This window comes from Phragmites australis, chromosome 16 (assembly GCF_958298935.1).
Source record: "Phragmites australis chromosome 16, lpPhrAust1.1, whole genome shotgun sequence".
Classification (NCBI taxonomy): domain Eukaryota; kingdom Viridiplantae; phylum Streptophyta; class Magnoliopsida; order Poales; family Poaceae; genus Phragmites; species Phragmites australis.
In genome coordinates, this window is record NC_084936.1 from 18,643,391 (window position 1) to 18,670,341 (window position 26,951).

Genomic DNA, 26,951 nt, shown 5'->3' on the forward strand with positions numbered 1-26,951 from the left:
GCTGTCAGTATTCGAAGTACAGACAGATACCTTGTTGGTATTTCACGTGCCGACATGTACCTATTTTTATAATTTTTTAAATTTGTCTATTATTTTTACAATTTTTTAATAAAATAATATTATTTAAAAAAACTACCCTAATCACCGCATCGGTAATTCATGCTAGAGGTAATTAGGTAACATCAGTTTCTCACCAATAGCAAAAAGAGAGAAAAATTACATTACATGTTGAACGTAATTACTCCCTCCCTTCAAGAATACTAAATGTATTTTGTTTTAGCTCAATTTTTAAAATTAGACTTTAATCACTGTTTTATCGTAAAATATATAGTTTATAACTATAATACTAATATAGTGTGAAAGTATTTTAAAATATAAATATAGATATAATTTTTATACATCAAACATATTTATAATTTAACTAATTATTAATAAAAAAAATATAAAATTTAATTTAATTTAAATAAATAAGTTTTGTGTTCTTTAACGGAGGGAGCGGTAATTCGTATTGCTCATGAGTCACGGACCGAACCCGAGTCTTGACCGCTGTCCTTGAGGCGCCACGTGCCACCGAGCCCGCCTTGTTCGAGTACCACCGGACCCCCCGGCCCCATCCGCTGGCCCTCGCTCTTCAGCATTCGCGCACACGTCGCCTCGCCCCCAAAACACCAACCGCCTCCTCCAACTCCTCGCCGTCGCCGCCGGTGGTCGCCGACCGAGAGGTGGGTCCGCGCGTGCGCTCCCGCCGCTCGACGCCTCATCTCGTGCGTCTCCCGCGTCTGTTTGGTTTGTGCGCTGGTGTTTCGTAAACGGAGTAGCTAATTTGGTTGTGGACTTGTGCCCCAGGTGATCGGGGGTGGGAATGGACTTCTACGCAGCGAGGCTCGACGCTGCGGGGCAGCGGAGGACGCCGGGGGCGGTGAACTCCACCGTGCGCGCGTGGCACCCCCAGCGCGGCGGCGGCAACCGCCGCGGCCTTCCTCCTCACCCTCCTATTCCTCCCCTTCACGCCGCCCATGGTCGAGGCGCGGGCGGCAGCGGCGTGGGGAAGGCGGAGGGTGGCGTGGCGGTGGGCGCGGGAGCGGCGGGAGGGAATGCGGCGGGCGGTTTGATCGGCGACGGTGCGGAGCGGTTCGCCGCTTTGGTGGTTGCGACGGCGCGGGAGGATAGGGGAGGCAGCGGCGAAGTGGGGACCAAGAGGTGGCTGGCGGCGCCGCGCGCGTACCCGCCGCCCAAGCGGAGGGCGGTGTCGGCGAGGCGCCTATTCCTGCCCAGCTGCGGGAGGGAAGCGGCCGCTACTACGCTCGGCGACGGTTCGCGGTTCCGTGTTGCACGCGCCGACGGTGGTTCTGGTTCATTGGAGAAGCTGGCTGCTCCTACTCCTGTCGCGGGCAGCAAGGACGGCGTGCTGTTGGGAGCGAAATCATCAGAGGCTGTGGGCTGCAATGCTGGGGCTGCTGCAGATTCTTTGTTTCATACTGGTTCACAAGGGGTTGCCGGTGTGTTGGTTGAGGACAGGGGAAAGGGAGCAGGGAGTGGTGAATTGGGGAGGAAAGAGTTGGTGCCAGCCGCACGTTTGCGAGCAAAGCCGAGGATGGTTTCTGCCAACCGCTGCTTCCCGCCTGGCTGCGGGAGGGTTGCAGCATCTCTACTCGCCGGCGGAGGCAGTAGCGAAGAGCGTTTGTGGTTGGAATCTGGGCATCCTGATGGTGGTCTCGTTGTGTTGGAGGAGGTGGTGGCTACAGATGGCAGTAGTTATGCGGACGACATCGTGGTTGCTCAATGCGATGGTGCTATTGTTGGAGCGGTACAGGACGAAGAATTGGAGGAGGGAGAGATTGCTCCCGAGGTGCACCCTGCGGTTGAAGAGTATCGAGAATCTCAAATTTCTACCAATGTTGTTCTGCATGAGTCCGCAGCTTGTAGATATGGGGCTTCTGTTCGTGCAATTAATGATCTGGATGCTTCAGCAAGGCAGTGTGGGGAGAAGAGACCATCATGGATGGTTGCAAAAGATGTCAAAGTGATGAACAAATCTAGTGGGAGTTCCTGCAACTTTGTTGCTGAATCTTTGGCTGAGGGTCCTGCGAAAGAACATTTGAGGGGTAAGAGAGTGTCTGAAAGTGCTAGGATGGACGGGGCATCTTCTGATGTTGCAGCAGGATTGTCTGGCGAAGGTACTATGATGAGAAGTAAGGCCATGTTTACACCTCGAAAAGTAGTCAAGCCTACCAAAGTGATTCAGAAATCTGCACTGGACACTTGGCGTAGACCCTTTTCCAAGGACAAGGAGAAGGAGACTGAACATGGAACCCGTGTGACCGCAAATGAGATTGAGGACACCGATGAATTTTCTAAAGATCTTGCTGTGCAAGCTCTCATGTCTGCAGACAAGTGCCCCATGACACAGGGAAAGGAGGTTGGCACAATTAGGGGCTCCTTTGGTCCCAGGAAGAAGGTGAAGGTAAAAGCTCCAGCTCATCTTCAGATGAAGATTGCCTCTGCATTGGGTAGCAAGGAGAAACTGGATCATAAGGTTTCTTCCAACCTGGAAGATGATGACATTTTGAAGGCACTAGCTGTTCATGAAGGAAAGCTTGAGCTGTACCTCAACAGTTCCTCAGGTCTTACTTCTATGAGGTGCCAAAGGCAATATGGAGTCCAGAATGCGGATGCTAGGAGCAAATTCAAGATGATGTGCAGGAGGTTTGAGTTTATATGCAGGGCTCTAGTCCAAGCTGTGGAGCAGCACTCATTGAAGATTAAGAGAATTGATCTTGAAGCTGATAGAGCGATCAGGAAATTACCGGGCTTTACCAAACCTGGTCCTATTGTTGGAAAAGTTCCTGGAGTTGAAGTTGGTGATGAATTTCTATATAGAGTTCAGCTTGCCATTGTTGGTCTACACCGTGTGTACCAGGGAGGCATTGACACCACCAAAGATAGAAATGGCATGCTTATTTCAATAAGCATTGTTTGTTCTGGAGGTTATCCTGATGAATTGTCTTGCTCAGGTGAATTAATATACACCGGTTCTGGGGGAAAGCCTGCTGGTAAGAAGGATGACGAGGATCAAAAGCTTGAGCGTGGGAACCTTGCCTTGAAGAATTGCATCAAAACAAAGACTCCGGTCAGGGTGATTCATGGCTTTAAAGGTCAGAATAGAGATGGAGGCAGTCATTCGAGGGCTAAACAAATCTCAACGTTCACATATGATGGGTTGTATCATGTGGTGGATTGCTGGATAGAAGGTCAACCAGGTTCAAAGTTGTTTAAGTACAGGTTACAAAGGATTCCTGGACAACCAGAACTTCCTCTGCACATAGCTAAAGGGATGAGGAAGTCCAAAATGCGTCCAGGCCTCTGCATAGCTGATATATCTCAAGGGAAGGAGGGAGCTCCCATCTGTGTCATCAATACAGTTGATGATGTGCGACCAGCACCTTTTATATACATCACTAGAACCAAATCTTCATTCTGGCCCACAAGAATACGTCCTCAGGGTTGTGACTGTGCCAATGGGTGCTCAGATTCTGCTTGCTGCGCATGTGTTGTGAAGAATGGAGGAGAAATCCCATTTAACTTCAATGGTGCAATTGTCAATGAAAAGCCCCTCATATTTGAGTGTGGTCCATCTTGTAAATGTCCTCCTTCATGCCACAATAGGGTCAGTCAGCATGGTATGAAAATACCACTGGAAGTATTCAGGACAACCAAGACAGGTTGGGGTGTAAGATCCCTAAGGTCCATATCTTCTGGCAGTTTCATATGTGAGTATCTTGGTGAGCTGCTGCATGGCAAGGAAGCTGACCAGAGAAGGAACAGCGATTACTTGTTTGATATAGGTCATAACTACGACGATAAGAATCTTTGCAAAGGGTTGCTACCAACAGTTTCAGGTTTGAACTCTTCTGGCCATAGCTCTCAGACCATGGATGATGTTGGATTTACAATAGATGCAACTGAGTATGGAAACGTTGGAAGATTCATCAATCACAGCTGTTCACCTAATCTTTATGCACAGAATGTTCTTTGGGACCATGATGACAAAAGCATGCCCCATATTATGTTTTTTGCTGCGGAGACTATTCCACCGTTACAGGAGCTGACTTATGACTATAATTATAAAATAGATCATGTCCACGATGCGAATGGCAGAATAAAATTCAAATGCTGTCATTGTGGTTCTCCACAATGCTGTGGGAGGCTCTACTAAGGCATGGTTGGTTGATAGTAGTTTAGTAGTTTTCTTTTGAAAAAAAGAATACCTTTGGAATGTTGTTGACCTGTATTTTCATTTGCCATTAGTCTTAGTTGATGACATGTAGATAACATGAGATGCTACTCCTGGTATAAAAAGGTAGCAGTTATGTTCAGCCTGTTGTCGTGCTACTTCACAATGTAGTGCATTTTCATCTTAATGTACTTGTACAGTCTCGGATGATATTCAATGGCAAACTACGGTGTCTACTGTGGTAGTATAAATCCTTCTCGGATCATTGTTCTATGGTATAACGTGCATGGAATTGAACGAAATTGGCGTGAGATCTGTGAATATTCCCATGTAGCTGTGGAGGATTGCAGTTCAGAGGGACATCTGCCTGACATGATCAAACTTTTTGTTCTTATCAGTAGTGAATTCATTTTATCTTATTTATGCTAACAATGAAGCAGGATTAAAAACAGATGGGTCAAGATTTGTGCTGTAGATTTAGAATCTGGGAGATAGTTCTTTGGATCTCTTGATGAGGCTGGCCACTAAATCATTGGAATGAATCACACGATTTTTTTATTGAATATTTAGGTTATAATTTATAAATATATAGCACTTAAACTATCATGCAAAAGAATATAAACACGTCGTGTATGCATTCATGTATGGATAGGAAGATATAAAAGAGCGAAGCCAAAGATATACTCGTGTGAACGGGGGCAGGAAGAGTGTGAACACGCCGTGCATATATTCATAAATGTATGGTAAGATGTAAAAGAAGGAAGTCAAAAAGATGCTCGTGTGAACCGGCAAGAAGTCTAACACTCCCCCGCAGTTGAGACGGGAGCTTGCCGAACGTTGAGACTGGAGTGAAACTCTTGGAAGACCGAAGTGGGCAGTCTTTTGGTGAAGATGTCGGCGTACTGAGAGGACGTCGGGACATGCATAACACGGACGTCACCGAGGCTAATGCGTTCGCGAACAAAGTGCAGGTCAATCTCCACATGCTTGGTACGCTGATGCTAGATCGGGTTGTTGGAGAGATAGATCGCGCTGACATTGTCACAATAAACAACAGTGGCACGCTAAAGTGGACTGTGGAGCTCCATGAGCAACTGGCGCAGCCAATGGGCCTCCATAATACCATTGGCGACAGCGCGGTACTCAGCCTCAGCGTTGGACCGGGATACTGTATTATGCCGTTTGGATGACCAAGGGATAAGATTGTCTCCGAGAAAGACCGCATAGACAGAGGTGGACTTCCGAGTGTCAGGGCAACCAACCCAATCAGCATCAGTGTAGATAGTCAAAACAGTGGTGGAGGTGCGGTGAAGAGCAAGACCATAATCAAGAGTCCCCCGGAGGTATCTCAGAATGCATTTCACCAAATTAAGATGAGGCTCACGAGGGGCGTGCATGAATAAGTAGACCTGTTGTACAGCATAAGCGATATTTGAACGAGTAAATGTCAAATATTACAGAGTACCTACCAGACTACGGTAGTGAGTCGGGTCATCCACGGGAGTACCATCACCGAAGAGCTTGGCATGTGTGTCGACTGGGGTGCTACAGGGCTTACATGCTGACATCCCTGCCCGCTCCAAGATATCTAGGATATACTGTGAGGACCCATCCAAACAGTATTCAAATTAATCATCAAGCGAATCATTATTCATAATCTAACCTCGATGATTAACCCGAATACCATTCCGGCAGTCCTGGCACGTGTTTTGTGCCCTAGGATCGGAACACATGCCTCCAACATAGTGCATCACAACATAGCTTAATAAAGAGCAAGGAATAAACATTTATATTACAAATATTAAGCATGCAACAAGTTATCACAATTTACAGCAAAAGAGAGCTAGGAGGAGACTAAAACCTGCTCAACTCTTAACCAGCAAAAGAACTAAGTAGCGGAAGACTAAAATCTATACAATAAAAGGATATGGAGCCACATGCCCTTATGCTCCATACCAAAACACTGAGTTTCGGAGTAGAGTGTGCTACTCCTGCCCGCCACCCTGATCGGCAGGCACAAAGTAGCCAAACACCGCTTCTTCCTCAACGACAGGAGTACCTGAAAGCGCAGGCATGAGTACGAAGGTACTCGCAAGACTTAAACCATATAGAGCACATATACATAGCTCGACTCTAAGGATTATGCATTGATCATTAGCAAGGATGAACCACAGGTTAAGTAAAACATATGCACTAAGCATCCTAGATATATGTGTGAGCGACTGAAACTTTACCAAGCATATGAAAACTACCCTGCACCTAACAACTGAAACATGTAACTGTAACAACATGTATATCAATAAGTAACAAGTACCACATCATCATCTCCCACATACCAAACCACAAACCATACTCGAAACTCTACGACCGGATGCAAATGAAACAATAGCATGCTCATGACCGAGAGCGCGGCAGTTCGAACTGTTTATACACCCTGCAAGGGGGTACTCCTGGACCCACACGATACGAGGACCATACGGCTTATGCCACCGGCCAAAGTGCATACAAGGGGGTACTCGTGACAACATTTCCCAACCAGTCCCAACCGTGTGGGGCATGCATCGCTCGACGCGGTGGTACTAGAACTACTCCCGGAGCAAACTAATACCGCTTACAAGCCCGCCCGCTCACACCGTCGATGTTCACACCCACAAAGCCATAGCTGTGAAGGTATTCGGTTCGCCTTACGATTAGATCGGTATGTGGTAAGGTAAGTGCTAAAGCCAACTACCCCGATGATCGGCCTTAAACGATGCAAGCGGTCTACGGTGTCCAGTCTTCCTCTACCAGCCTACCCAAGGGAACTCCACATCCGGGCAGGACAAAATACCATCCTAGAACCGCCCACATCTCGTCTCATACTCACCACTCATACAACCATCCCAACCTCAACAAGTGTGCGTAACCATAAGAAGGTCCTATGCTCGTGAACAACGGAACGAGCCGTCGTTCGACTTCTACCGAATAACCTAAGCATGGCTAATCATATAAGTCGAACTCATGCCTATACATTGACAACACCTCAATGCTATAAGGAATATAAACACACAAGTATTCAAGGTAGAGGAATGCAATCGGCACAGGTTCTACCCATTGGTACCCGACACTGACTCACTAAACATGCATACATACCTAAGCATAGTTTATCAATTTTAGACTTATCCAATTATACAAGAGGGATCAATATGCTTAGTTGCTTGCCTTGTTGTTCAGGTGGCTACCCAAAATCTCCTTCGCTCTCCTAGAAAACCGACTCGACGTTCTCTAAAAAGAATAACGCGTGCAAAGCCATGAGTATGGATGAAATACAACAATGCATGCCATATGATGCGCAAAATATGTTAAAAGTGCAAACATGCGAATTAGAACAAAATTGGGACTCAAACCCATTTGAAAAGTTACTGAAAGTGCGGAACCTCCGGAGAAATCTCCGGAACCTCCAGACATATGCGGACTATCCGCAAAATTCTGCGGAACATCCGAACATTCACGCAACTCAAGCAAACTCCAGACTATCCGGAGAATTCTCCGGATACTCCGGACATATGCGGACCCCCTGGACTTTGTCCGAACACTCCGAACATTGACAAGAAATGTGTTTTCGTCGATTCGTTGATCGATTCAATTTGAATACTAGACACACTTTACCTAAACATGGTTATACACTATATAAGGGGTTCAGATCCAATTAATTATGTGATGTTAAAGATTGAAACCATTTCAATGACTCATTAAACCTTAGCGCGTATTTCATAACCAATGGAATTCATACACTCATTTCATGGCTCATAGTATTTTTAATGTGTAGAGCATGTTAATGCAAGGCTAACAAAAGTGATTTCATAATTTTAGGACATAGCAACTACTAACCGTGAGCTAAATAAGCCAAAACACATTTAATTAACTCATTAATTCTCAAAAATATTTTCTGTAGTTCCAACACTTTTAACACGTAGTTCACACTCATACGAAGCTAACACAACTGGTCTCACATCGTTTGGAGTTCGGATGAATAAATTATGAATTTTACAAGCCTCAATGCGCCTAATGAATAGTAAGTGCGGATCCTCCGCACTTTTATGTGAAACCTCTGCACTTTGCGGACTATCCACACTTTTCTGCGAAGGTTCCGGACTGCGAAACATCCGGACAATTTTCCGGAGGTTCCAGACTTTCTAGAACTGCTCCCATTTGAGGGGAAACTTTGCCAAATCAATTTGCGACCTTTTCCACTCCAAAGGGGGATATGTTTGGGAGAGTTTAGATAGTCTAGAACTCAATTAACCACCTAGCACCTCAATTCCTAAATCAAATTTTATCTAAATCCTCATTTTGGTCCAAAACCTCAAAAACTCATGAACTTTGCTAAAACTCAAAATCGACCAATCAAACCACGAATTCTTGCCATGTGAAGCCTAAGAGACTTACTTAAGATGCTTGTGGAGTTGAGTGACCGCCGGGAAGTGGAGGAAATGGAGGAAAATCGAAGAACTCCGGTGTTTCTTGTGCTTCAACCATGAACACCAAAAGACATCAAAACCGGCTCGAATCTTTCGAGAAAACGAAAATGAATTAGATGGATGAGTAGCATATGAGCTCTAGAATGCAATGGTACCACATGCATACCTTCAATCCTTCTCTAGAGCTCGGATTTGAGAAGGAAAGGAGAGAGGGAGTGAGAGCTCTTGAGTGGGAAGGGGAGAGGAGGAGCAGCAGCTCCTGCTGCACGGTGGGACTGAGGGAGAGTGAGGAGGAGAGAGAGTGGGCAGGTGGGGGTTGCCACTTTAGTGGTTGGAGAGTGGGTGAGGTGTGGGGCCCACGTGTTAGAGAAATGAGTCTTTTTTCGCTGCGAAATCAATTCTTTTCTCTCCCGTATTTTTTTCTCTCATCCAAATGATTTCATATGAATGCATTAACATTCCGAATTATAATTACGCAAAAATTAAACATAATGCTTCAAAAGTATGATTATGTTTAATCGCGTGATTAAGAATTTGGGTCGTGACATATACTGTCGCTGTGAGAGAAAAAGAGCACCATCACAATGATTAACTATAATCCCAAAAAATGATGAAGAGGTCTGAGATCCTTCATCGCAAATTCCTACTAAAGAGCCTCAGTAGTGTGACGAAGAAGACTCAGAGATAAAGCTGTCAAGACAATATCGTCGACATATAGGAGCAGGCAGATAGTATCCGAACCACACTGAAAAATGAATAAGGATGTGTCAGACTTGGCCTCCACAAAACAAAGAGACAGGAGGTGGGAGGCAAATTGACTATACCATGCTCGAGGTGCCTGCTTGAGTCCATAGAGTGATTTGTTCAATCGACACACATCATCAGGCCGAGCAGGGTCAACAAAACGATAGGGTTGTGCACAGTAGACTGTCTCAGAAAGTGTTCCATATAGGAAGGCATTCTTCATGTCGAGCTGATGAATTGGCCAGGCACGGGAGAGAGCCAATGTCAGAACTGTGCGGACAGTAGCGGGCTTGACGACAGGACTAGAAGTTTCATCAAAGTCAATGCCAGGATGTTGGGTGAAACCACGAAGAACCTAACGAGCCTTGTAGCGATCAAGAGAACCATCCGGCCGAAACTTGTGATGAAAGACCCATTTGCCGGTGACAATGTTTGCGCTTGGAGGTCGAGGAATGAGATCCCAAGTGTTGTTTGGCTGGAGAACCTCAAAATCTTCAGTCATAGCAGCGCGCCAATTAGGATCCGACAGAGAGCCACGATATGTTTTAGGAATCGGTGAGAGGGTGGAGGCATGAAGGTTCATGCGATTAACCAGGAAACGAAACCCGGTCTTGCCGCGAGTGACCATCTGGTGCTAGTTGGCCACCGGTGGAATGGAGATAGCAACTTCCTTGCCGGTTCGACTGGTAGCAACCCGAGTCAGGGGGCAGCTGAACCAGAAAGAGGGGCCGTAGGACTTGGCGCCTGATGGGAAATAGGCACAATCGCCTGAGAAGGTGCGGGCACCTGTAGCTCGTTCAACACAAGCACCAAGGATGGATCAACACCACTAGCTAGGCTGACATCCTAGGGCGTGGCAGCGATCGGCCCAACCCGAGCTGGGCTGGCGCAAGCGTCCACTGGATGTGCTGGAGCAATGTGAGTTTGGTCAGCTAGGGGGGAAACCAAGTGGGCGGCCAGGCCGTGACCTGCTGGCAGGGATAGCAAGAGAAAGGCCCGCCTCGCCTGATACAGTAGTAGAAGCGCCCCCTGGTGTAGCGCCGGTGTTGCTGGTAGCAGCCTGTGGTGGGAAACCAGCAGGGGCAGTAGCACCGTGGGAGGGACCTCCGAGTGTACCTGCACGGTTAGTATAGAAGGGAGGAAAAATAGTGTTGAGCCCGATCAAGAAATCAAAATCGGATAAAGGTGGGGAAGACACCTTAAAGAAGGGAAAAGATGACTCATCAAATACGACGTGATGTAAGATGATGATGCGATTGGAAGAAAGGTCGAGACATATGTATCCTTCTTGATCCAAGGGATAGCCGAGAAAAACGCAGAGGGTGGACCGAGGTGATAGTTTATGGGGAGTAGTAGCGGAGAGGTTGGGGTAACACTTGCACCAGGGATGGATCAGTGCCACTAGCTGGGCTGACATCCTAGGGCGTGGCAGCGATCGGCCCAACCCGAGCTGGGCTGGCGCAAGCGTCCACTGGATGTGCTGGAGCAATGTGAGTTTGGCCAGCCAGGGGGGGAACCAAGTGGGCGGCCAGGCCGTGACCTGCTGGCAGGGACAGCAGGAGAAAGGCCCGCCTCGCCTGATACAGTAGTAGAAGCGCCCCCTGGTGTAGCGTCGGTGTTGCTGGTAGCAGCCTGTGGTGGGAAACCAGCAGGGGTAGTAGCACAGTGGGAGGGACCTCCGAATGTACCTGCACGGTTAGTATAGAAGGGAGGAAAAATAGCGTTGAGCCCGATCAAGAAATCAAAATCGGATAAAGGTGGGGAAGACACCTCAGAGAAGGGAAAAGATAACTCATCAAACATGACGTGATGTAAGATGATGATGCGATTAGAAGAAAGGTCGAGACATATGTATCCTTTGTGATCCAAGGGATAGCCAAGAAAAACGCAGAGGGTGGACCGAGGTGATAGTTTGTGGGGAGTAGTGGCGGAGCGGTTGGGGTAACACTTGCACCTGAAGACACGTAAATGAGAGTATTTGGGATGGACACCATGTAAAGCGAAGTAGGGTGTAGAAAAATGGAGTGTCTTTGTGGGGTGGCTATTGATGAGATAGGTAGTGGTGTTTAGTGCTTCTACCCAATAGGAGGGAGGCGTGCTAGCTTGAAAGAGAAGGGAGTGGACAATATTGTTGATAGAACGAATGATGCGCTCAGCCTTACCATTTTGTGGGGAGGTGTAAGGGCATGAGAGACGCAGTTGGACACCATTAGTGAGGAAGAAGGAACGAGCGGAGGAGTTATCGAATTCCCGGCTGTTGTCACATTAGACACTCTTAATGGTGCAGCCAAATTCCATAGAGACATAGGAGAAAAAATGCGACAAAGTAGAGAGTGTCAGATTTTAATTGCAAAGGAAACGTCCAAAGAAAATGAGAGCAATCGTCAAGAATGACTAAGTAATACTTATAACCGAAGATACTGGCAATAAAAGAAGTCCAAAGATCACAATGTATTAAATTAAAATTCCAGACGGCTCTAGAGTTGGAGCTAGGAAATGGAAGACGCATATGGCGACCAAGTTGACATGCATGACAAAAGGATTCTGATTTAGTACATGAGATGCCTGCAACGGGAATGAACTTGCAGAGGGCCTCATGACTAAGATGATCCAAACACCGATGCCAGACAGTAGAGGAAGGAGTACGAGCAAAGGAGATGACGATGCAAACAGGGGTTAGAGCTGGCCCGAGCTATTGCACCTGATGATCACGTTCTTGGTTTGTAGATCCTTCACAGAGAGGCCATAGGGGTTAAATTCAATAGAATAATTGTTGGTGGTAGTGAATTGATGGACAGAAATGAGATTTTTAATAATATGCGGAGATACAAGAACATGTCGTAAATGAAGAGGACATTGAGACGTAGAAAAAGAAGTAGAACCAACAGACGTGATGGGAAGGAGAGACCCGTTGCCAACAATGATGTTGGTTGAAGTAGAGGGGGTGGGTAGGGAGAAAACTTGAAGATTACCGTTGGTGGAAGATATGTGCGCGGATGCTCCCGAATTCATGTACAATGCACTGCTTAGAGGTGGGGTGATGGTCATGGTGCTAAATGAGTTGACGAGCTCATGTTGGTCCCAGAAGCCATAGGCGCTAGTGTTGGAGGCATGCACCATAGGCCCGACTGATTGTTGCTGAAGAGGGCATGGGAACGACACCGACTGTTGGGGAAAGCCGGTGAAGAAAGCCTGCTGTTGTCCGGTGGGCGGATACGGCCCAACTTGGCCTCACGGGCAGGGCCCAAGCAGACCAGCGGAGGGCGGCACTGGACCGGGCCACATATGGATGCTTCTGGTCCATGAATTATACCGAGAAGGCCAGGACTGGGCTGGACCTCTAGGAGAGAGCACGACGGAGTGTAAAGTGGACGTCTCGTGCAGGAGAGCAACGAGAAGGGGAAGAGGACCGGCGAATGAATGTCGTCGGTGAATGTTTAGAGGGGCGAAAGCAATGTCGCAAAAGTGAACTTATCTGATACATTGATAGTGGAATGAATCACACGATCTTTTTTATTGAATATTTAGGGTTACAACTTACAAATATATAGCACTCAAGCTATCACGCAAAAGAGTGTGAACACGTCGTGCATGCATTCATGTATGCATGGAAAGATATAAAAGAGGGAAGTCAAAGATATGCTCGTGTGAACAGGCGGGAAGAGTGTGAACACGCCGTGTATGTCATGCATGCATGAAAAGATGTAAAAGAGGAAAGTCAAAATGATGCTCGTGTGAACGGACATAAAGTTTAACACCCACATTTGAGTGTTTAAAGAATCTGCTGGATCTACCACAGCTTCTGTCAGGCAATTTTCCGGAGCCAAGGTAATTAGTGAAGTAACCTTTCTCTCCAGGCAGACTGACGTCAAATACCTATCATGCTATGCTATGAATTGTCCTACTTAAGCTGCACAATTTTTTATTTGCAATTGTGACCAAATAGACCACTCTGAATATTTCCTAGTTAAACAACACAAAGTTTGAGTCACAATGATGGCCAAATAAATCTCCCACTATATTATTAATCATAGAAATGCTTAATATTAGAAGTTAGGCCTCCATTCAAACAAATATGTCCTTTGCATGTATGATAATCAAATTTTGTGAAATTTGACCATTGTTATGTTTGCTTGAAACGATGTCTGAAATACATGCATCTTAAAGTGGTGGATGGGGACGGGGGCGGCCCCTAACCGTCCTTGAGAGAGTGATAAGGGGCTAACCGTCCTTTCAAAGGGCGGTAAGGGTGGCGGGCGTAGGAAGGTCCCTATCTGCTCTCTGAGAAGGCGATAAGAGGTGGATGTGCTACCGTAGTATCCTTACCACACTCTGAAAAAGTTACAATCCTTTCAGAGGACGATAGACGTCTATTTCTACAAATCTTACCATTAAGAGTCTATTTATTTAAATATTTTTTTAAAAAACTCCCACCTGGGCTGCGCTCGGTTTTCATATAGAACTCGAGCTACACTAGGGGGAACATACAGAACGTGTAAAAACTAAGCTCATCCAATTTGCGTATTTGTTTCCCTGTCTTCTAGACTTGTAGTACACCTAGCATAAGTCTTTCACGGGTGAGTAGTAGTAGTGCAGTACTACATTTGTAAGTTGAAACGGTAGGGCTACTGCTAAGACGCTCGCTCAGGCCCTAAGACTATCCCCAATCATATTCCTTTTATTTCGTTTTCTTTCTGATTCTTTTCTCCGTTCCTATTCCCTTTATTTCCTCTCATCTCCAACAGCTTCCCTTCGAGGGGAATCGCGAAGAGAACGGAGAGAGAATCCTGTTCTGAAGAGAATGATCCTGGGAATCTCGTCGTGAAGGGAACTGTGAAGGAAAACCGTTGAGAACGCTGAAGGGAACAGGAATCCCTTCACGACGAGAATCTACCCGTGAAAGGACTCCCTTGGCCTTGGTCTAACACCCTGTTGGGAACAAGAATCTCGCATAAATTTCACACGAAACGGTGCCATTCTAAAAAAAATCTTATGTTTTAAGCTGGGTCTTATCCAAAATTGCCTTAGTTTTTTTTCTGTAGGGAGAAGACATTATAAGCGTAGCTAACAGGACAACACGTTCTAGAAATGTCGATAGCTAGTGGCGAACGCGACTGTGTGGAAACTTTCCAAATTCCTTACAAGCTTGATGGATCGACTCCTCATATGCATATGCATATGAACGAGCGAATGACCGCATAAATTTTTTCTAAAAACTTTAAAGTTAAACTTTTTTTCAAAAATTTTGGAGCAAAACTTTCTCGTGCAAATTTTTTTTCTCAAAACTTTTTTAGTCAACTTTTTCTCGTGTAAGTTTTTTCAAAAAAGAAAAAATAGGGAGAAATTTTTCAAAAAAAGAAAGAGTGGAAAGCTGTCGGATGATTTGCAAGGAGACATGCTTGCCCACGCTGAATAGCAGCGTCGGTGCTCGTATGGTCATCTGCCATCTTATAGTCATATTAGATATGTGCTTATGAGAAATAAAATGGTGATAAATTAGCACATCCCTTGGACTCGCCGTCCCATTCTGAAATCAATTGCATCCAAAATTTCCGATAGGAAATGGAGACCCTGCGCGGGAAGTCAAAAGTCATTGTTAATCGACGATGCTCCGGACGCCCTGCGGTGAATTCCGAGAGAACAGTAGAACAGTATAAAGCGAAGGAGAAACGACATTATCCGTGGGCGAGAAACGATTGCGTCGTGCTTCCGTTTTAATCTCCTTTCCGTACAGCTTTACACGTCATAATCCGCCATCAACCGTCGTTTCCTCCATTCCTGTGGGACAATCCCGATTCACTCATCCATTGTTTTCGTTTCTTGCCCCCACCCTATAACAAAGCCGATGGATTACGCCGCCGCGGCCATCAGGAAGCCGACGACGAGCCGCTGCCGTCTCCTTCGTACGGACTTCTCCTCCCTGTCGGCCGCGCTGTTCGGATCGTCTGCTTCCACTGGAGATCTGCGGATCCAGGTGCGCGCGCGTCTCTTCTCCTCCGATAACCTCTCCCGTGGAGTTGATCCGTGCAGTTGCTTGTTACTGATCTGTGTAGTCAGGTCAGGGCTTTTAGAGTGGTGGGCGTTGCAAGAACCGCAAGCTTGGTTCTTGGTCGCGGGGTTGGGCGTTGGTTATGTTGTGACCTTTTTCCTGGGCGCAGATCCAAGTGTCTGGCATTCATTTCTGTTGGTTGGACTTGTACGGCTTTGTAATGCCCGTCATCTTGCTGCTTTTGCTGTAGAGCCGCAAGATCCTTTTTTCTTTCTTTTCGGGTGTTTTGGTTGAGTAGTTTAGCAGGGTTAGCGTTAGTTCGGTGGGTTCAGTTTTTGTGGAATTTCCAGATGAATTACAGAGTTCAGCGTTCATATTTCCGAAACCAAAATGACCCATCTGGAAACAGGTTAATAGCTGGGTCTGTTTGTTCAGTACTCCTACCTGGAACTAGTGAAGGAATCTGTAATGTAACTGTGAGTCTGGCAAAGTTCCTTCCCGGATTAACCAAAGGTTTCAACGAAGTTGCAGCGCCAACGTATTCACTATTAACTCAAATTTGGAAATAATGCAAGTGGCAAGAACCATTTCCCTATCTCGGAAAGGACCCACTGTTTAGTGTCTAGATACCCAATGAGGCAATGATATTGCATCTGGGCAAAAGAAATGGGAGGCAAGAACTATGTAATTCCGATAGCCAGCCGGTTCAGTTGATATGCTTTTGGTCTTCGTTGTGCATAAACTATCCTAATTCCTAATAAGCTGACTCAGTTCAGTATTTCAGTTAGGCAGCCTTTTAGGCTCCCGCTGCCTAGAGCATTGTCAGGAAGACAGAAACAATAAGATTCTTACATATCTATCTGATTGCATTCTGGGTTATTTGTATCCTTAGTTACGGTGCTTAATATTCATGTACTGTTTACCTTCCATTGATTCCTGTTAACTTTATGTCTGTGTCTTTTTTTAAGGCTAACATACTAGACATATAAAGTAATAATAAATTTCCCATTTCGAAGTCACAATTGATTCTTTAAACCAAAAGCCTTCATCATATGGACAATAGAAGGGATATATACAGTCAACTTAACATGCTTTAACTTCATTATTCATCAGTATGATAATTTATGCATTGCATGAATCATGTGGTTGCAATTGGAGATAGGCCTTCCTTTCAGAAAAGTTTAGAGATGAGCCTTGATCCAACTTCTTGTTCTCTTTTGGACTTTGGTGGGCATGTGCTAATGTTGACGACAAATGTTTCGTAATGGACAGTTTTGTAATCGGTGAAAGCAATGGCTGCTGCTGAAGCAAGGGCTGCTTGGCAACGTGCTGCAAACCGTTGTCTGGTTCAGGAGGACAGAAAGAGAGCCCCAAAATTAGCCTGCTGTCCATCATCATCTGAACAACAACATGGTACAAGCAGTGGAAATTGTGTAACTTCTGAAGGCCGCCCTATCTCCAATTTCATGCATTTGAGCTGGAGTCCAATGAATTCTAATCTGCCACCAGATATCAGATGGTGGCTTCAGTTACAGCCAAATTTTGGGGTCCAGAAGGATCTTGTTAGTGAGGCTCATGAGAAGATAGTGGAGGATTTAGCACCTAAGCCTAAACATGAGGAGCCATTACTATGTGAAACAATTGGCACCAATGTTGAGAAGAGTGAAGATGTTTTTGAGCCTCCATGGATGGTTTCAGCATCTTTCATGAAGTATTCTTCAGAGACAGGCTTAGAAGAGTTGAGAACCATTGGTGGCTATTCACAGGTACCTCTGAAGAGCAGAGGGACTTTGTATGAGGATAAAGAACTCCTGGATTTCAAAAGTTCTGATTCACCACCTTTGAAAAACCAACAGAAAGCTAATTTTGATATGGATGCACCTTGGAAAGAAGTTGAAAAGATTCGGCCATGGTGGCAGATCACTGATGAGAACGAGCTGGCTTCACTAGTTGCAGAAAGAGCAGTACAGCACATTGAGAATTGTGATCTGCCAAGACCTACCCAGACAGTACGTGTTCATCACGGGACAGAATCACACAGTCAAGAAAATATATGTCATTCTGAGGGGCCATCATCTCCTGCAGGAAGGGTTTCACATCCTGTTCCTGGACAATGTGAGCATATCAACTTGAGCTATAGCTCAGAAAGCACAGATCTGAGTTTGTCTAATAATAGAGTTTGGCAACAGCATGAAAGGAACTATACATATAGGTGTGTATTCTTCAGCTTCACAACATTACCCTGATGCCATCAGTTGTAATTTCCGAACCATATCTGTTTTAATTTTCCAAGTTGATTTCTGAGGTTTAGAGGATTCACCACTTGCATGTTACAGCTGGCATTAGCATGCAGAATCATAAACAAGCACCCTACTTTTAGATCTAATGGGGGTATGTAATCTAATGCAGTTTCACTTCTCCTTTAGAAAGAAACAAATGTTATACTTGTTAAGTTTCTATTTTTGTTCAGTGCTTAGGTAAATTTTCATTCCATTGTCAATAAGAAGCTACACAGCTTCACATACATCTATTGTACTTCCTTGTTCGGCCCTTGAAGACTTCAGATGTCTTCCATTTTTCCTAGTTCCGCCTAGTATCCTATTCATATGTTCATTTCATCTCATTGTCATGCAGTGGTGCACAAGACTTTCCTAACAGTAGCAATACTGGATCGGAAAGCAAACAAACGCTCCAGAATGTATCAGAGCGGGATCGGATTTTGGAGGCTCTTTGTCATTCACAAACCCGTGCTAGGGAAGCTGAGATGGCTGCCAAGAAAGCGCACAATGAGAAAGACGATGTAATCAATTTGTTGCTCCGACAGGCCTCAGACCTCTTTGCATGCAATCAGTGCCTGAAAATATTTCAACTGGAGAATATGGGCCTCCAGCTCAAGCACAAAGAGCATCAGATCACAACCGTGATACCTGAACTTCCATGGATGACTCTGAAGGAGAAGCCTACGCTGGGTCAAGAGCAGAAAGTTTGGACAAGAAGGAAAGGTAGGAGGCAGAAGAAGGGAGGTGGGTTCTTTGATGCCATCTTATTTGCTGTCGGTTTAGGTCTTGCTGGTGCTGGGTTTCTTCTTGGCTGGACTCTTGGGTGGCTGCTGCCAAGGTTGTAAAGTTATTGGTGATTCTCCTCTGAGGCTAGCTAGCTAGGCATGAATTTTGCTATGTATGATCCTTAGATGGAAGCTCCAGGTCTTACAAATGGTCAAATTGTTAGATCCTACAAGCTGTTGATTTGGAAGCCATGCTGGTTCAAAGGCATGAATGTCCATACTGCACATGGAGTGTTTTTTTTTAGTAAATATGTGTGGAGTTCGTATCTCAGAATATTGTACATATGGATCAGTGTTGAAACTGTGCCATATGTCGGGTTCAGCAATGTGTGAATGATTGGGGAAATCAGTGAAATATCATTACTTGAGCTAGATGTGCATTTTTACCTAACTGCCGAAGTTCATCACAGAGTACCATCTTGTTAAACCAAAGCTCCTGCTCAAAGAGTTCAGGAAGATCTCCCTCGCGCATGCAAATTGCATTAAACCCAGGAGCCAAATCCAAAAAATTCTGACCTAAATGGGAATACAAAACCTTGACAAAGGAGAATGGCGTGAGGATGCTCCCTTTTCAAATTTTGAGTGGAATCACGCTTGTTGATAATTAAGAGCTAAAATACTGATGGACATGGGCGGAGCGGTGCTGTTTGCTCTGCTCGACTCCCCCACTTTTCCTGTAATATCGGTACAAGAGTGCAAAACAACATAAAATTCAGTCTCGTTTCAGGTTTGCAAAATTTCTGCCAAAATTAGTCACTATAAATACTAAATTAATTGAAAAATCATCAATAATTGGTTGAAACTTACTACAATTTTCAACTACTTTGAGGTTTCAAGGCTATAATTATTCGAAAAGAAGAGCGGAAAGTATATCAATATAATAACAGATGTAAAAATCAATTGTAGAACAACATACTAATGTATGTAAAATACAGCACTACAATAATATAATAAAAGATGTAAAAGCGAATTAATATAAAATTGTGAGAGGTATACACTGTAAGATTGGATGGTGTTATGTGGAGCCGGTGGTCATACGCACGCCGCAATAGGGAGGGTGCGGTGGCAAGAGGCAGATCAGGATTAGGAGACAAGTTTCCTTTATTAAGATATAGAGTTTGGTATGAATCAGTTTATTTGGTTAGAAGATTTGATTTGAATTAGTTTCTAATTTAACAGGAGATAAATTAGGTAAGTTAGGATTTAGAGTTGGTGGCAGGGGAGAGAGAGAAATAGAGGGAGATATAACTTCTAATTGCTTGCTCTCTCAGTCTTCTCCAACAGTACCATGACAGGGAGGTAGCACAGGGATTGGGTGTATGCTGCCAATCACGACTATTACCTTTGTAACCCTCCACCAGCCACAACAGATGCAGTGACAAAAATGTATTATTATCTTTTCTAAAGTCACGACAAATACAGTGCAGGGTAGATTCAATGTTTCCGTTTACAGAAAGAAGGAATAAATGCAGTGGTCCATCCATAGCATCCCTGATGTCCAAGGAAAACAAGATTCTGAATGAGATATACCTTCCAAGAGTTTTCATTTTCGCGGTCATTGTTGTGGTAACTCAGTTTATGAGCCCAGCTCTGGCACACCAAACCCTGCCCACCTCTGGCACACCAAACCCTCAAAGGGAAGTACAGAGCTACAGAAGTATCCGCTGACCTGCAGGGAACATGAATCAGCTCCCCGGCCACAATCAACAATAAGATCCCAATTTTCTGGCTTAAATGATTTGCTGGGAGGTTGCTACTTGCTACCATAAATGAATAGCCAACCGGGCCAGATCACCACATCAATACTGTCATGATCTTTGTCTCCTCATGATGCCATGCTTAGTGCTCACTAATTTCAGCATCACATTAACATGCGCATTTGTGGAGGATGTTAAGATGCATCCATCAGCCCCGGTGCAAGGTCCACTTCACAGGAAAACACGTCAACAGAATAGCTTTCTCCGATGACGGATAACCAAGCTGAGAGGAGGATGGAACAGCCAGCCAGCCAACCTGTGCTGAATTCGCGGATGGAATAAGTTGTCGCTGTGACCACTAAAACGTCCTTGCAAGTTGGCGTTGCAGATAGAATGGCAGATACAAGTATTAAGTGCACAATGAAGGATCACTATGCACTCTGAAGTTTAAGTATTTAAGGATCACTGTGATCCCGGATGTTATGGTTCTAGAATCATCAGGACCGTAAACATCCGTCGGAAGGATAGTCAGGCGTTGTTGACGGCTAGGGTAGTAATTGGACTAAAGATTGAGGAGATTTAGAATATTGAGAGACTTAGATTAATTCTTCTTTACTTGATTATTGTAATGTCTTTGCTTGATTACACTGATACCTTTGCTTGATTACAATGATGCATGGCTGCCCCTTTATATAGAGAGGGAAAATTACTATCCTAAATCAATTTCAACTCTTAACTTATCTCCTGATGATTCTAGAACTAAATCCATGGGTCAGGATCAACTATCTCTGATACTAGATGTTATTGTCCTAGGGTCATTAGGTATAAATATAAATATCTGCTAAAAGGATAGTTGGACGACGTCGACTGCTAAGGGAGATATTAGATTATAGATTAGGGAGACTTAGAATATTGGAGAGTCAGATTAATTCTTCTTTCTTAATTAGAATGATATACCACTGCCTCTTTATATAGAGAGAAGAAATTATAATTCTAAATTAATACCATCTCTTAGCTTATCTCCTACCAAACTTATCTCTAAGCAGTCATAATCAATTTGACTCTTAACTTATCTCCGATCAAACTTATCTCTAAATAAATCACCTCAAATTCTAACATACCAGACTTTTCTCCTAATTAAATCTAACTTTTACTAAACGTATCTCCTAGCTTGAACTCATAACGTGGTGTCCTTGGGCCCATACAAGGGGCCGACTGGCTTCCATGACACTAGGGTTATCTGGAAGACAAGAAAAAAAAACAGAGCATTCATCAACAACACGTTTTATTTGGTATATATCATACTATGTCTGAGAACAGTGTTAATCCTATGATCAAAATGGGATGCCATGCTAGACCATAAAACTGCAGCAGTTTTATGAATTTTGTTGCATAGTCTCTTTTCCCAGGTTCTAATCAAATACATGGAAATAACAGAGCAAGAAATAGTAGTTCTGCTATAGAAAATTGACTGGTGGGGCATGAGCTAAATAGTTCAGGCCTTTCAGTCTCAGAACCAACCTTGCTCACGATACATTAACCCAAACCATGTGGCCTGCCTTTTTTTAAAGGATATGCATTGTAATACAGCTGGATTTCTATGTGCATATTTTTTCTGAAGGGTTGTGCTATGCTGTATGCTTTTATCACGTCCGTAGGGAAGTGAACAGATTGGGTAGGAGGTTTCCGGGCGCTCTTTGAGCAGTTTCCTGCCTGTGGTGGTAGTGGTGACACTGGGATGGCGTCGGCAACGGTGGGGAGGTGAGAGACAGAGAACTGGAGATGAGGAATATATATTGATATATTTCTTAACTCCCAAAAGGATGCCGACTCCTCCACAAGTGACTACTCAACGGTCGGCACCCGAGTATCACCTTTCTTATGCATACACAACGACGGAGGAGACCAACCATACACAACCCAGAATGGCGTGTCATGAAGGGCCAAGTGATAAGCCATGTTGTAACAATATTCAGCCCACGGAAGCCAACTAAGCCATTGCTTGGGACGGTCACCGGCCACGCTGCGAAGATACATCATAGTCACCTTCTTTGCTGCTTTAGACTGGCTGTCGCTTTACAGATGAAATACTAAATTCATGTTTAGACATGTCCCTGACAATTGGAACATCCCCTCCCACAAGTGGCTAGTGAAGATTGGAGATGGGCCACCTCGTCAAAGAATGCTCGGGCCACTGAGCTGGCTGTATACGGGTGGCCCAGAGGAATAAAGTGAGCAAACTTTGAGAGATGATCTACCACGGTGAGGATGACCGTCTTGTTGTTCACATGGGGAAGACATTCTATGAAGTCCATGGAAACATCAATACCAGCACTAGGACAGGAAGAGGCATGCAAGTGATTGGTCTTGTTACGCTGGCATATATGCAGTCTTGCACATAGTCCTGTACCAGAGTCTTGTCACCGAGAATCTAAAAATCGGCACGAAGGCGTTGCAAGGTGCGCTGGACCCCCTTATAGCCCGTGTCGTGTGCTTGGGTGAGGAGCTGCGACACAATCGGTGAGGATGATGGGATGAAGACTCAATGCCTGACCGTAATCAAGCCATCATGGAGAACCCAAGAAGGCCTCTTGCGGTGGGCGCACACGCCAGCCTTCAATTGCTGGAGGCCAACATCGGTTTCCACCTGACAGAGCGTGTTGAAGACGTCAAACACCGGTGTCGATAGAGTGAAGGTCGTCATGCTCTCTACATCATGCCGAGACAGGACATCAACCACCACATTTGCATGCCTCGGCTTGTACTCTACCTCGAAGTTGAACCCCATCAATTTGCTAATCCATCAGTGTTGTGGGATGGTGGACAAATGTTGGTCGAGGAGTAACTTCAGACTGTAAAGGTTCATCGTGAACGAAAAAGGTGACCCCAAAGGTACGTCCACCGATGCTTCACGATCCGAGCGAGGCCGATGAGTTCTTGCTCGTACACCACTAGTCCTGCGTGCTAAGGCGTCATGGCGCAACTAAAGAACGTCAACGGCCCTTGCCCTTGGTCCAGCATGGTGCCCATCCCGGACCCTGATGTGTCGCATTCGACGATGAAGATGTGGCGGAAGTTGGGCAGTTGTAGCATTGGTGCCGATAACAACGCTTGTTTGAGCATCGTAAAGGCCTTGCAAGCCTCGTTTGTCCACGCGAAAGCCTCTTTCTTCGGGAGGAGCATCAAGGGAGCGGCAAGGGAGCCATAGCGCGTGTTGGATGCCCTGGTGGCTTTTGCTCCCTGCATGCTCATTGTTGAACTAGTCGTGGTCATCATGGTCGTAGGTGTCAAGTTGTGCTAGCATGGAAACAAGCATGTACCGCTGACATGGGACATACATGCTGCCTTCTTCTCATATGCGCGTGCAAGGCTCATTGCCTCCTCCAGGTCGCACAGGTCTCGAAGGTCAACATCCACCCAGAGTTCCTCCATGAGAACAGAGGTGAAAAGATACTTCTCCTGATGCTCAGTCAGGAATCAGCTTTGGTAGTCCTCCACTGAGTCCATTTGTCAAAGATGTCGAAGCTCGCCCAACAAGTTGTTGTGGATCGGTAGTCCGAAATGAGTGTTACAGAGGGTCTTGAACTTGTTGCATGACGGTTGGCCTCGACTGCTTTCTAGATGGAAATACTAGTGGTGCGCATTGCCATCCGTTTGGTAGGACACTAGCCAAACTTTGTTCTTCTCCTATGTCTTCTAGTCGCGAAAGAATTGCTCACACTGGGTGAGCCACAGATGCGGGTCATCCTTCCCATCATAGCGTGGAAAGTCAACCTTGAAGAACCACGGTACGACACCCGGGCTGCTGCCACCCGACTCTAGCTGGTCGGTACTTGGAGGGTCGCCCAAGTGCGATGGCACCAAGTCCACGAGTGGCGTCTTGGGAAGCAGCATGTTGTCGCACTGTAGGATACCAAGGTCACCCAGGAGGGGGAGGGCCACCGATAATGCCTGGAACGCGAATGATGGTGTGCCAGTTTTTGGTTGTGCCAGGTCAGTTGCCGAGGAAATGGAATCACCCGTTTATCAACACACCTTCCACGCCCTTGAGCTTCTCGAGTTTCGTCAATCAATCCATGATCCCCGTCATAGCACAAGTGACGTCCACCATGGAGTTCTTGATATCGGTGAGGGACGTGCTAATGTCACCCAAGCTGTTGTTGATGGTGGTGAAGCCCTCTTGGAACTCCTTCCGCAACATCTCCTCCTGTGTGGCAAGAAGCGCCTTGAATTCGTCATTCGCAGTACCAGAAGCCATGATCTTTGATACCAAGTTGTCATGTCCATGGAGAAGTGACCGGATTAGGTAGGAGTGGGAGGTATTTGGCCACTCTTTGGCTAGTTTCCTGCCCGTGGTGATGGTGGTGACGTCGGGATGGCATCAGAACAGTGTCGACAACAATAGGGAGGTGAGAGATAGAGAACAGGAGATAAGGAATAGATTAATATATTTCTTAATTCCCAAAAGGATGCCGACTGCTCTGTATATATAGAGCCTGACCCTAACAAACTCAACTAATCTTAACCGAATCTGACTCTATTTATCTCTTTCCAATAATTAAATCGAATCTAACTCTTTCCAATCTTACCTAAAATGAATCTAATTTTTTCCAATTTTACATAATCCAAATTACCTAACTTATGTAAACCTAGACTTGACTTCTAACTCTATTTATTTCTTTCCAAACTCATCTAAAGCGAATATCTCCTCAATCTGCTACCGTTGCCACCTTCTCTTCGTGTGCGCCCTTTCCTTTCTTCCTGCGGTACGTGGTCCCGCACATAATAGTTTTAGGACTTGTGTGACAAGTTGAGCAATAGATCAAGAGAGGGTGTTGGCATCCAAGTTGTATGAGCTAGAAGGTTTCCAAGGTCCTCTACACATTTCAAGCTATTAAATTCAAGGGTAGAGGGTGGTTGTGATATAACCCGCACATATTAAGAATAGTGCACTCTATACTCAGAATGGAACTGGTACAAGAACTGCTGACCTTATGAATAACCAGCTCAAATAATTCATTCTGGTTCCCTGGTAAGACTGATTTCTCATCTTACCCAAATTTTATTGCTATAGCAGAAACCTGAAAAGGTAGCAGGGTTATTCTCAATCTTCTGATAGTTTCAGACCGACAAATTTGCACAAAGTTAAGGTGGATGTGGTATTAAGATTTTACCCCATCATTTTGGTTCTCTTCTTATTGCAGCATCTCCATTTTGGTAGTTGATGTGATAGCCATAAATATTGTACCTTTCTTTTGTGAACATTGTTTGAAAGGTGATTTTGACGCCTAATTGTTTCGATACTCAATACAATCAAGTATCATGTTAACATCACTAAGTTCAACCAATGCAGTACATCCATATTTGTCGAACTGAATTGCCTAGGCGACCTAGTGTATCCTGATCTACTAACCTCAAACATGCTAACCAACTGAGAGATACCATCAAATATCACTGTTTAAGGTGTGATAATGATAGTGCATTAGTATAGTAGTACGGTATCATAATTATCTGTTCAAGGACTGTAGCTGGAGAAGCTAGGCCCTATGATTGGATTATTCAAGGGAGGTTGGGTTTTGATCTCCCTTTAGCGTAACATGTGTCTTATTGACGTTTCTCTACTGATATGGGAAAGGGTGTTAAGAGATGTGGCTCTTTTGTGAGTCTCACTATCTTGCATCATGTTGCCCCCCTGCACAGGTATCTTGTCAACATCGGCATAATGGTCACTCGATCAGCCTAAACAATCTTTTTTTTTTCTTTCTAACCCATCTTTATGCTTCTCTTTCCTGAAAACATCTCTAGCTTTCAATCAATAGTACAAGGTAGGATGTCTAGGGTAGAGATATAGCCATAGGCCCATACACAAACTGTGGAGCAATGGTAAAAAAACTTGTCAAAAAAACCTTGTTGATCCCTTTAATTTTAGTATGGTAGAATATAGGGATGAACAAGTGGCAGAGCTAGGATTTTTATGTTAGGTAGGCACTCTAACTTTTCATTAGTATGTGAAATTAATATATAAGTAAAAAATTCCTAAAAACACAATATAAATGTATTAAAAATATATATCATAAATTCATAAATTCAAAAAATAAGTTCAAATTTTACAAAAATTACAATATAAATTGTTCAAATATGAAATAAGATCTTACATAAATAGTATATTACAATACTACTTTAGATTCTTCACTTTGCGTTTTCTTATAGCTATAAAAGTCTCAATTATGTCATCCTCACTTACATTGGATAAAATATCTAGCTCAATAAACGTGATTAAGCCATATAATGGTCCAAAGTTTGGTACAAATCACACAATCTAATTTCTAAAATTATGGTAATTAAGTATCATGTGAGTAATATGAATAATAAAGAAAAAGAATAACATCAATATCTATCAAAGAAATATTGAAACAACTAACAAGATCGATCAATCCCAACAACAACGACTAGTACTCTATCGTGCAATGCATCTGTTCCAGCTGCTAGCTAGTGCTGCTTCCCTCTCTGTTTTCCCTTTTTCTAGACAAGTATCAGCACTTGATTTTCTAGGTTAGGATAAAGCAATTAGTAACTTGTTCTTAAACTCTTGCTAAATTTTATCATTGACACAAAGATATATTCTCTTCTATAATAAACTATTTGTATCGGATAAATTGAAGCTCACAACATTGCAAATTTGAAAATTACAATGAACATTGAACATACAAGATTACACGATCAATTGAAGCTCACTGCATTGTAATATTGAACATCAAACATC

At 44.5% G+C, this 26,951-nt stretch overlaps 2 protein-coding genes across 2 annotated transcripts; both read left to right on the forward strand.

Moving 5' to 3' along the window:
* Positions 1-649: 649 nt before the first annotated feature.
* Positions 650-4,458, forward strand: LOC133895723 (histone-lysine N-methyltransferase, H3 lysine-9 specific SUVH6-like). The gene has a single exon (XM_062336219.1). The coding sequence runs from the start codon at positions 863-865 to the stop codon at positions 4,214-4,216; it is 3,354 nt and encodes a 1,117-aa protein (XP_062192203.1). The 5' UTR covers positions 650-862; the 3' UTR covers positions 4,217-4,458.
* A 10,424-nt stretch (positions 4,459-14,882) lies between these two features.
* On the forward strand, positions 14,883-18,861 carry LOC133896187 (uncharacterized). Its single transcript, XM_062336738.1, has 3 exons — positions 14,883-15,412; positions 16,700-17,639; positions 18,062-18,861. Exons 2-3 carry the CDS (start codon positions 16,720-16,722, stop codon positions 18,549-18,551), a joined length of 1,410 nt encoding a protein of 469 aa, XP_062192722.1. The 5' UTR covers positions 14,883-15,412; positions 16,700-16,719; the 3' UTR covers positions 18,552-18,861.
* Positions 18,862-26,951: the final 8,090 nt, after the last annotated feature.